The following is a 12,978-nucleotide window of genomic DNA, read 5'->3' as shown; positions in this document are numbered from 1 at the left end:
ACCCCAGGTGGCACAAAAAATGCCAAAAAGGAAGGATAAAAAGGAAAAGGCTAGCGGAACAAAATCCAGAAGGAATACAAGAAACTGGGGGATAGCCAGGTTAACATAAGAACACTGAGAGATGAGGAGGTGGAAGAGGGGAAGGAGTGAGGGCAGTGAGGGAGGGGCAGGGGGAAGGAAATGCAGCCTGGGAAGGAAGAATGAACAACAACAGCGCAGGGCTGTATGTGTGCCATGCACAGAAAAAGGGGGGGGGGGGGGAGGGAAGCAGAAGCCTTGATTCTAGAAATCTGCAGTTTGGCTGTTCAGGAAACTTTCTACTTTTCATCTTGCGGCCATTCTGAAAATGCCTGGAACATAATGGTGTCACACACAAGCAAACAGGAAAGACTGCTTGCTTTGCTGATTTCTCTTGTCGTCATAGAGATACACACAGCAATTGTCTGTTGAGATTAGGTGACTACAAAACTCTTCTGCACTGGCCTGACACAACAGTGTAAACATTTTCAATTCTGCTTTAGTTTGGTGGACACTCGGAATATGTGTGAGCTGTTACGGAATTCACTGGAGGGTGACATCAGTAACAATCAAAATGTTGTACAAGACATTCAAAACTGGTCCTTGAGTGATATTAACTTTTTAAATTTTTGTCTTGATTGTGATACACCAGCCTTGGAGCATCAGGGCCTCCACTTTGCCTGAAATTCGTGATTATTCACAGAGACATGGTCTGTCTTTTCATCCTTCATCATTTGGATTTGTGTAGCCATACTAGAAGAGTCTGTGTCACCAAATCACTGTGTCACATGATGGTGTATTGTTGCTGGACATTTGAACCCACTTATTATTGACTGTTGCATTAGTATTCCCCTTCAAATGGAGAAAATGAATTACTGCACTATATTTCACTTTATCAATGGACAGTGATTCTTTGTTTTGCCTCCTCTAGTGGTGTGCTGCAGTACTTTTGGGTGGGGGTTTCAATGTGTACCAAGGCTACCGACATGTACCTGCAAACACACAAATTACAGAAATTTATTTTTTCAGTATGGTAATTAAACCCTGATGACTAACCCTCATATTGGATAAATGCTCCTTTGTTTCCTTGAACTCACAGATATGTTAGTAAATTCAAGCTTTCAGCAAATTCCTCTGTTGTCAACACCAGGAGTTAACTATTGTACTAATTGGCCATGTGGTAGCTGGTGAAATAATGTCATGGATACATCATGATACCCTGGAACTTCTGTATGCTACCAGAGATTAACTTTATTTTTTTATCTATTAGCAATGTTGTGGTAACTATCTTCCATACATCATTCTCACGTTTCCCACATGCTATCAGATTAGTGTCATGATACTGGTATTCCTCCTTACATCTAACCATTTCTCTCTCAGCGTCAAAGCCTAGTGATTGCAGTCCCACTGGGACATATTCAGATTTTACCATACTGACCTTCAACCCTCATTTTTTGAAAACCATATTTAACTGGCATAACATGAATAATCATTTATCATCATTTGTTACCACAATTTCATCACTGGCAAACAGTAAGGTGAAGAAGTAACCAGTCTGCTTCTATTCATATTCTATAACACTGTCTCATCCACTGTCTTTTCCTTGAAAACCTGGAAGGAAGCACAACATCCCTGTTTTAATCCTTTAGTGCATGAGCAAGATTCAGCAGTATTCATAATTGGCATTTAACTGCTGCATCTGTACTGTAGATTAGCCTGACATGCACTGATGAGCCAAATCATCATGACCACTGTTCACCATGAGACTGAATTTAGCCTGGTGGCAGTGTGGGCAGATGAAATAGCAAGGAAAGTATGTAAGTGGAACAGAGATTAATAGTGAATAATTATAGTGATGATGTGAAGAAATCCACTGATATAAGCACCCTGAGAAAGGACAGATTGTTAGGACCCAGTGTTTGGAAAAAAAAAGCATCTTGGAAATGGGGAAGCACATCAACTGTTAGCATATTAGCATAATGAGCATCTATGGAAATTGATTTGAGGTGAGTGAAGTGAGGAGTAGGTGACAATGTGTTAGATGTCTGCACCACATCATAGAACCTGTAGTTGGGATGAAACTTCCTGGCAGATGAAAACTGTGTGCCAGACCAAGACTTGAACTCAGGACCTTTGCCTTTCATGGGCAAGTGCTCTACCAACTTAGCTACCCAAGCACGACTCACGACCTGTCCTCACAGCTTTAATTCCACCAGTACCTCCCCTCCTACTTTCCAAACTTCGCAGAAGCTCTCCTGCATACCTTGCAGAGCTAGCACTCCTGGAAGAAAGGATATTGCGGAGACATGGCTTTGCCACAGTGTAGGGGGTGTTTCCATTCTGCAAAGAAGGATAGGTGATGATCTGCAATATATCTGATGACAGAGTACAATGCTGGCACAGGTACAAGAGTTTCAGAGCACAATATTCAATGCACATTGTTAAATGTTTGTAACACATCAAACAACCCATGTGTGTTCCCATTACAATTCCACTCGGCATGGGATCATTGAAATTGGGCCATGGATCAATGGAAACATGCAACTTTGTGAGATGAATCACATTTGTTATTACACAAGTTGACTATTGTGACCCAGTATGAACCAAGTGAATGGCTGCTCGAAATGCACCACACCACAGAAGCAGGCTGGTGGGGAAGTATTATACAAGAATGGACTTTCATCTGGGCTTTCATGGGACCTGTGGTAGTAACTGAAGGTACCATGATGGAGATGGACTATGTAAACATTATTAAGGATCACCTGCATCCCTTCATGCTTGATGTCTTTCTTAACTACAATGCATATTCCAGTAGGATAATTGTATGTGTGTTATAGGGCCAGAATTGTACTGCAGTGAATCGGCAGCATGATAATGAACTTAAGTTCATATCCTGGCCACCAAATTTGCCTGGTCTGAATTTTATGAAACATCCCTGGAACAACAGGATATTTTCGCATGTTAAAAATATGGTTCAGATGGTTGTTATTCTGATTGATTATAACATTTAAATAGCATTAACGGTCAATGACCTCACAAAAGATATTACATTTTTACGTAAATTAAGCTTAGATATAATTAAATATCAAAATTGGGTCATGCAATCTAAAGCACTGTTTTTGGCTGGTGCTCTGGTGACTTCACAGGCTAGGAATAAGACGAAACTATACTTTGTTATAGTAATGTCAGCCAAAGTTACTCGGTTTTTACATACTTTTTCTGCAAACAATTTAGTTTTTTTAGTGATGAAAAACGCAATTACAACTTTTGTGTAACAACAGAAAGAGTTTTGTGAATGCTGATAGTGGAAGCCTTGCAAAAGTTGATGCGTGCTCCACCCATTTCCAGCAGCGATATGTGCAACGACGGGGATTCTTTTCCCCGCTCCCTGCAAAATCATTACACTCGCAAAAACTAAGTAATTGTAGAACTCTTGCAAATTGGTCCGTATGTTATAACTAGATTGTCGACTGTAAGTCATGAGCTGCGACCCAAAGCACAAATTATTCTTGTTAACACTTAGGGCTGATTTACCGTGTGGGATGCACTCGACACTCTACAGGCATAAGGCGTCCTGTGGATGATGCGCACACAGCTTCACATTGGTTTTGTTCTGAGAAACGGACAACAGAGAATGAATGCATTTACTTTGCGAACAAACAATTCACTTTTTTGGAAAGCGTTGCTAGTCGTGAAGATATAACCATACGTCCACAGAACAGCGAGGTGTAAGACGATGAGATTAAATGGAGAGGCATGAAGAGTGTACAACATTCAGGTCACACAAATGTATGCACTGTGATGTTCACGAGTGTAAACTAACATTAGCATTTGAATCAGGCTGACTTCATCTTAATGTAATAGGATGAAACTGCATAATTTTAAACAATAAGGATCGTAGGTAGACAGTAGATAAAAAACATAGTTTCTAATATATTAAAAAGTGTATGGTCACATTAACTAGAACATATCTTTTTGAATGTTATGTGTGTGAACAGTGATTGCAAAGGTAAGCACATGTTAACAACAAGGAAAACACGGTTATATGCTATCTGATCGATGTGATGATTGAAATTGTGATTTGGTTTTCATATGAGAACTGTCAAGTCGTTTTACATACATTAAAATGTTCTTTCATGTTAGATTCGAATCAGCACTCTATGGACATAGTCTTCTAAAATTCGACAGTTTATCACTCTAATAACTAAGCTACCAAATAAGTGAAATGTAATTATGTAAAACAACAATTTTCAATAGAAGTTTAATTTCGTTGAATGACGCTGCCCTCCATTGTAACAGAGGGAGAGCATATTTTGGAGATAAGTTAATGTTAATTTCACAGTGCAACACACTTTTAATTATGTACTGTCTTGTGCGTCGACGTGGTGGCAATTTGCCAGTACAGTGCAAACCACATTTCACACATCTTCTCATTCTCTGGTACACTCAAAAACAACTTTTCGAGAGTTTTTGTAGATGTATTTGTCTAGTATGGTACTACACACCATTTGTAACCCATTTTTGAAACGTAATTTCCAAAACAAGACATCACTGTTAATTAGCATTATGACAGTAGGAGCAGCAACCTAGCCAGTGACGTCACAGGCAGCTCATGATTGGAATGGAGTGTTTTAGTGGGTGTTCAAATTATTTGAATTTCATTTCCATTTCTATAGAAGAATAATGAAATAAAAAGGCGTGCTATGAGCATAAAATGACATAATTAATCATTTAAAACAATTTCCAGAAAACAGTCAATTACCGGTACCTTATGTGTTTACAAAATCACCAGCCAGTGATTTATACGAATTGCTTGACCTGTGCATACACACCTGGAGCAACATATCTTGGGGAACACGTCAAGGATGTGTTGAATCCCTGTCGTGCTGATTCGATGCTGTTATCTGTTTTAAAGATGGACCAACATGCTTTTAAACAGGTGGTCGCAATCTTCTACTGAGCTAGGTGGCGCAGTGGCAAACAGGAGTCACATTCAGGAGGACGGCAGTTCAAACCCGCATCCAGACATGCCGATTTAGGTTTCCTGTCACTTCCCAAAATCACTTCAGGTAAATGCCAGGATGGTTCCTTTGAAAGGGCATAGCTGACTTCCTTTCCCGTCCTTCCCAAATTTGATGGGACCAATGACCTCACTGTTTGGTCCCCTCCCCAAAACAAACCACAATTTTCTGGCCAGTATATGCCTTAATTATATTGCTAGTCTACAATATTTCAAACAAGGGCAAAGCACCTTAAGCCATCTCAAAAAATTGAAGGCTAACGATATACAAACGTTTACCTGTGAGCTCTCCTCTATCAATTTTTTTATTATGAAAATATTGTTCCACTATATCATTTATCATTTTTCAGTTTGGCTCTTTAGTCCACAGCTGTCCAATCCTCCTTAACAAACTAGTGCCACATATACCACTGCCGTTTGCACAATAATGCTTGTCATTTTTATTGATCATTCTGTGATGTAGCTTATACTACCTCATTCATGAGTGATATCTTTTTTTTCACTCATTTATTAAAAGCTCTAATTCTAGCTTGTATTATAAAAGGTTCTGCTGTCTTTTCCCCCTCACAAGTTGCTCATAGTGGTTCTTTCAATCTTCAGCTGAAATTAAAGATTTCCTTTTAAGTGATTAAGTAATATCTTCCTCAGGCTTTAAGTTTTCACTGACAACAAACACTGAGGAAGTACTATAGCCTAGTCTTAAAAAGGAACACTAATTTAAATATTTCCTGATGCACACTGCAGCTTAGCTGCAATTCAGTATAGCCCCTACAATATTGGCAATGCATAAATAACTACTGAACTCTAGGATCATTTGGCTGACAAGGGGAGGAGAAGTTGTCATATACTGTTCAAGACCACTACACAGTGCACCAATGTCCTCAGTTCAATCAAAGACATCTATTTATGTCTCAGAATGAAGGAACGCATGTAACATTGATGTGAGAGTTCAGCAATTAGATGTGACTGTTATGCCTGGTGGACAACCTTATGCTAACTGGAAGTCTACACTTTGTCACTTGATTTCACACTTTCCTTTCATTTAATCTCTCTCTCTCTCTCTCTCTCTCTCTCTCTCTCTCTCTCTCTCTCTCTCTCTCTCTCTCTCTCTCTCTCTCACACACACACACACACACACACGGAAAGAAGACAGTATAAGTTTACAACATAAGCAACTATCTTTACAGTTTTCTGACATTAATATAACTTTTTAGTAATTTCTTTATATTCTTGTATGAGACATATATAATGGCCAAGTTCAGTGACATACTCTCAAAACAACAAAGCACATTCAGAATGGCACTTAGTAAAGTATACACAGCAATATCAAGTTTATACAAATGTCTTATTTTATGTTAAACAGTACAAACTACAAGTTTCCTTATGAATATAGATTATTGTGATATATTTTGATGCTGTATGTAAATGAATATTCACATAATACCTCCTACCAGATAAATAATACTTTGGATGAAATATATTCTCTAACAGCAAAGAAATAATGTTATAAGTAGAGAACATTATTTTCTGCCGTAAATGTAAATAATTTTGTTCTTCAACATAACAAACAGCTATATACCATTTTTTTGCTGGAAGAATAAACTTTTCTGATTGAACAAACCACACATTTGAAAGACAATGATATATCTATTGCAACAATGAATTGTTCATGAGAAAAAGGCAAATGATGCAGAATGCAAAATCATGGTTCACTTAAAACATCTTAAATAGTGCTTGTGAGTGCATAGTTGTCACACTATAGGTAATACATGAAACTGCTGCTTGCTGTTATATTGGCTCTGTCAATACAATGTTTTTATTTTGTAGTCTTTAATTATTGTCAGCTGCTTTCTTTGGTGAACTCTGAAGCTCAATTACTAAATTATGTACAACTGGCTGTCACATGTCATCTTAAATTCTCAGTGTACTTCCTCACACACACACACACACACACACACACACACACACACACACACACACACACACACACAACTTCATATAAAAGAATGTTAAACACTTCTTGGTACATGTTACTTAAAATTAATTTGCTCATTTCAAACACCAAAGAAAAACCATATACATGCTCCTCTACCAAATAAAAGCATTTTTACCCTTTCCACTGTGAACTCTGCATAGAGTACTTTGTCTTCCATTGTATCTTATGAGCATGCTGTGTGTATTGCTTTACATGCATTCTCCCACATATCCTAATCTCTCTTAAAGGTATATACTCTTGTATATAATTTATGACATTGGGCTCTGTAGGTTGGAATAAGTCTGAATTGCTATTTAAAATGTAACAAACAAAAACCCAGAGAGATATTTCAGAGCATGCAGTGAGATATCTTCTCACTTCATGCTGTGTAACACAGCAGAAGCTTTCAGATATTTACAAAGAACTTCTCTGCACTTGTGAACCAACTTGAAAACCAAAGGAAATTTACTGAATGTACACAGATGTCTCATAAATCTATTTTTTTCTTGCTCCATCTAAACACTTATTTGTACAAGGTTCATGCATTTTCAACATGTTTTCAGTGCAATTATTTAAAAAATGTTATAAAAGATCATGTATTTCAACACACCTGCATCAGTTTCTTGACAACATCACGACCCAAAATGTGGTCAAACACTGCTTGTAGGAACTGATCTGTGATGATTGTCAGTTTGAGCTTGTCTCTGTGCCACACAAGCACCTGTGATTCTTCCATAGCTGTTATTGACACCTAAAAATTGTCAGAGACAATATCTCATTAACAACACTATTAAACATCAAGCTATAATTTATTGAGAGAATACATATTTTAGGCATGAAATATGTAATTCAGTGGCTATGAAATGTAACACCACTTTAGGTGACCAGATGAGATATGCAATACCTTGCTTCAAGATGTGTAAACTCAAATGAGAAGCGTGTTCCAGATTTTGCTAACAGGTTACCAGACATAAATGACATGAGAGTGGTGAATAATACTGGTTTGTTCTGTAGGGTTTCAGAAAATGGCTGTACGAAAGATACAAGACATGTAGAGAGAAAATACACATATCAGTGGATTATGCATCTCTTCAAGTTTCAATCTGCAATGCACACCATGGTGTAGTTGCACTAGTGGGGCAGGCATGTCAGAACATGTATACAAATCATCCGTTCCATACTGTCACATTAAATTAGTTCATTCCTGCAGATAGACAATTCAATGAACTAAGAAATGAAATGTGTCCGTAACTGTGAATATGGACTACCATAGGTCATATAATGGTATGACAACAATGAAAATTTGCCCCAGAGTGGGACTCTAACCTGGATTTTCTGCTTATGGTTGCCTTACCATTTGGCTATCCAAGCAAAACCAACAGACAGACACAAACTTCCATACGCAACAACCGTGAGTCTACAACCCATACTCATTCATCCATTATGTATATTCCCATACAGGGGAAACATTCTACTTGGAAGTTGCTGGCCTGTTGTTGACAGATAAATACGATAATGCAGTTCTGAATTACAATGTAAAATTCCTTCAGACATGCATGTATGTCTGAAGGAACAGGCACTGTGGTGATTACAGCCATTATGAAGGATATGAAATGTATTCACAATTGCAAATATGGACTACCGTCAGCTGTATAATGGAATGACCACAACAAAAATTTGTGCTTGACCGGCACTCAGATTGCTTGTGGTAAGCGGGGTTTGAGTCCCAGTCCAATACAAATTTTCAGTGTCATCACTCCACTATACAGCTGACGGTAGTCCATACTCACGACTGTGAATACATTTCATGCCTTTCACAACAGCTGTAGCCTCTTCGGTGCAGGTTCATTCAGACATGCAAGCATGTCTGAATTAACTTTACACTGTAATTCAGGATAACAAAGGTACTGCAATATCATAAGTATCATAATACTGTATCATATGGTAATGAACTAAGTTCCAAAGGAGGCTGCTGTTGGACATTCCTCAGCAACTCATGTCAGTGAGTTCAATGAACTGCACACACTGCCTCAAAAATTATTTGTTCTGAAGAATTATCATGGTTTTATAGTGCTGCTGCAATAATAGTCTCTTATGCAATATAAATTGTAATGATAATGGCACATATATCAAGTTGTTACTCTGTTGATATTTGTCTGTTTTGTGTGCACTATATTTACTTTACCTGTGTTTAGCACTGTGGTTATGTCATGACTATCCAACTAGCGAAAATATGTACTACAAGATTTCACAGAGTTCTCATCTGGATATATGAGATTGTATGATCATCAGACATGATTGGTGGAAAAATATGAACCGCTTTCTATATAAATACAATCTTGTTTTATTAGTTACATCATGATACTTCTGTTTCTTCTTGGTCATGGTGAGTCCCAAGTTATGTTTATGGATTATGAAACAGACACACAGACACATCATACCTTTCAAGAGCAAAGTTATCATGAACACTCTTCTTCACCAAACTGACTATACCATTTCATAAAATTTGCAGTACTGTCAGTGACAATAACACAGTCAAAATTGCTTTATTTATTGTGAGATTAGCACTTCACAAGCTATTGTACAGTGTGTAATAACTGGTTGCTATGATTCTTACTTATTATATACTTAATATAAACTGCATGTTCTTACAATCGAGTTAACTGAGCATTTCTGTCATACTCTTGCCCCTATTATAACCCCCTCCAACGTACTGAGCATTTCTTACATTAGTCTTAGTCATTCTAACTATAAGAATCAATGGCAGATAAGAAATGCTCATAAATGGATCACAGAAATGCTTCATATACTATGTCATTCAAAGTAACCACAGTCTGCTATTTGTGAACATTACAGAAGACTGATACCGCAACTTTATCTTATGCTGCTCTAACTTCTCATACCAAGATATTTCACCATTTTCACTGTCTATTGATTATCACAGATACTAAAACTTACCCTTAACTCTGTGAATCACTATAAATTGCTCATCTCAGGTTCTTTTTAGGTGCAAATTTGTTAGGCAATGACAAGAAATACTTTGAAGAGCTATGAAGACAGCTGTGAACATGTGTGCAAACATTAAAAACAATGTAAGGGTTTTTTAAAGAAATATGTTGAAAACAACCGTTGCTTTTGGTCATTTCACATAGATTGTATTCTGAGATGAAGTTTTAGTGCAACCATCACTGTCAGACTTTTGAATTTCTGAGAATTTTTGTTTACCCTTGGGCAGCCCATCTTTAAACCAACATGCCAGTATTTTCATAAAAGCATGCAAGCCATCTGTAATGAATGTATAAATTCAAAAAAATTTTTAATAAATTAAACTAAAACCAAATTGAGGCTGGTTGCTACTCTGTACTGTTGATATTCTGTAATCATGTTAACAGTCATGATACTCCAAAAATATGATTACTTAACAAACCACTTGGCTAGGTGTTCTGGAAGGAGAACAACATGTTTAACAGAGAGGCTGGAGGCACAGTGTTTCTACAACTACATACATATACATTCATACATACATATATACATTGTATGCCATCATATGGTGCATGGAGCAAGGTACCTTATACCACTACTAGTTATTCTCTTTCCTGTTCCACTTGCAGATGGAGCAAAGGATAAGCAACTGCATACATATCTCCATATTAGCCCTAATTTCTCTTACTTTGTCTTCATGGTCCTTATAAGAAATGTGCACTGGTGGCACCAGAATCATTCTACAGTCAGCCATAAATGATCATTCTCTAAATTTTCTCAATGAAGTTTTGTGAAAAGAATATTGTCTCAGATAAGATTTAGTTTTTGTTCCATAGACCCAAAAATGAGATGATTCTTGTGTGTGAGGAACATGTCAGGAAGTATAACATATAAAAACATAAAATATTTGAATATAATATTCACTACCCTGATCATTTGTCAGGAGATTGTCAAAATAGGTGACTACATTACAGTAAATTGGAACTGTTAATATTTACCGGATTAATACACTGTCACATTGAAACTTAGTTATGCACTTTTAATAAATTTATCATACACAAAAAACCTAATCCTGACTGCTGTCAAAACTGAAATCTAACAGACACTTTTACTTAAGCTGGTCTAACAGTCCTTGTTAATTTCTTCATCCTTAGAGTAGGAGACATTGCTATGAAAAAGTCTTTAAAACTCTATTCAAACTGTGCTTTATCTGAAACCAAGTTTTTAATGGCTGCTGGAAATTTATTGGAAATATGTGTTCCTGATTATTGGACCCCTTTTTCGAGCAAGGTAAGTGATTTTATGTCTTTATGTAGATTGTCCTTATTCCTACCATTGATACTGTGTATTGAGCTCTTGGTTGGAAACAGAGGCATATTACTTGTAACAAATATCATACAAAGTTCCTTGAACATGTTTCTACACAGTGTTGTTGAATTTACATGAGGAATGATTCTTATTACACACTTTTGCACGATGAAAACTTTTGCTTGGTTTGATGAGTTACCGCAGAATATGACCCTGTATGACAAAATAGAATGAAAGTATGCAAAGTACTCAAGTTGTTTTTATATTTATGTCTCCTACATCTGACACCATTCTCACTGCAAATAGAAACTTGTTTAGGTGCTTCAGCAGTTGTGTGGTATGCCCTTGTGATTCACATAATCAAAGGCTTTTGACAGATCACAGAAAACGCCAGCAGCCTCTTATTTGTATCTAATGAATTAAGTTCATTCTCACTGTACATGTAAATAGCTTTCTCTATATCAGAACCCTTAAGAGACCCAGACTGTGACATGGGCAATATATTGTTTGCAGTCAGATGCTTGAGGAGATGCCTGAACACAACCTTTTCAAATATTTTTGAAAAAGCCAGCAAAAGTGAAATTGGTCGATAGTTTGATGGTATCTCTTTATCCTCCTCCCTGTAAAGAGGCTTAGCTTCAGCATATTGTAACCAGTCTGGAAATGTTCTGCTGATAAGAGACTGATTACACAAGTAACTTTAAGACAGAACTCGACTCACAGGAGAACTGAACTCAACTCACATGAGAACTCTTCGATTAACTACATTGATACGTTATTATAACCACTTCAATACTTAGATTTTAATGAATTTACGATGGATGCTACTCATTCAGGAGTTTTGAGTGTCATTTCCATTTTACTTAAGTTATTCATAAAGACTGACCTCAGATACTCTATTGCACTATTTACCAAACCTGATAACTCCAAGCTGTCAGTAACAGAAACAAAGTACTTTTTAAGAGGTTTGCAACTCTACATACACTTGTTAACAAGGTCTCCTTTATTTTTAGAGCTATCATCAGTTCCTCTTCCTTTTTGGCCCCATCTGCCTCTGTCTGCACTATATCCCATATTGTTTTTATTTTGTTGCCTGATGTATTTCTCTTTGTGTCATAATAATGCTGCTTTGATTTTTAGATTACTTGCTTCAATATTTTGCAGTATTCCTTCTAATGCATTACAATGCTAATATCAGAGCCGTTCCTAGACAGTAGATACAGTCTCCTTTTTGTCCCACATCCTATCTTTATTCCTTGTGTAAACCATGTTTTTTTTGCCTTCTATTTGATTTGAGTTGCCTTTAAGGGGAAAACAGTTTTCATAGTAGGAAGTAGCTTTATTAATGAATGTTTTGTATTATCCATTTGAGTCAGGAGTGCTGTAAACATCTATCTAGTTCATGTCTTTGAGCAATCTCTTAAAATTCTCAATTCCTGACTGATTTATTATCCTCCTGTGCTAAGATTTAATTGACTTAACATACTGAAAAAATTCAACATTGAACACAAGATGTTGTATGTCACGATCAGATAGCCCATTTACTATTGGTTTTGTGATACTTTTTTTCCTCCCTCCAGAGAGTCCTATTTCAGTTCATGAAGCATGTCTCTAATATTTTATATTTAGATCCAACCCCAGTAACAAATCTAGAAGCCGCTGTACAGTGTTAGAT

General features: G+C 36.9%; 1 protein-coding gene across 1 annotated transcript in view; it reads right to left on the bottom strand.

Annotated features, from left to right (window-relative positions):
* The window catches only part of LOC126298019 (popeye domain-containing 2-like), a 176,711-nt gene that overhangs the window by 121,277 nt on the left and 42,456 nt on the right, over window positions 1-12,978 (bottom strand). Inside the window, exon 4 of the mRNA XM_049989341.1 lies at window positions 7,624-7,764. Within this exon, the coding sequence (XP_049845298.1) occupies window positions 7,624-7,764 (141 nt within the window). The remainder of the gene's footprint in view (window positions 1-7,623; window positions 7,765-12,978) is intronic.

The sequence above is a fragment of the Schistocerca gregaria genome, chromosome X, assembly GCF_023897955.1.
Source record: "Schistocerca gregaria isolate iqSchGreg1 chromosome X, iqSchGreg1.2, whole genome shotgun sequence".
In the NCBI taxonomy this organism is placed as follows: domain Eukaryota; kingdom Metazoa; phylum Arthropoda; class Insecta; order Orthoptera; family Acrididae; genus Schistocerca; species Schistocerca gregaria.
This window is presented reverse-complemented; position numbering and strand designations above follow the sequence as displayed.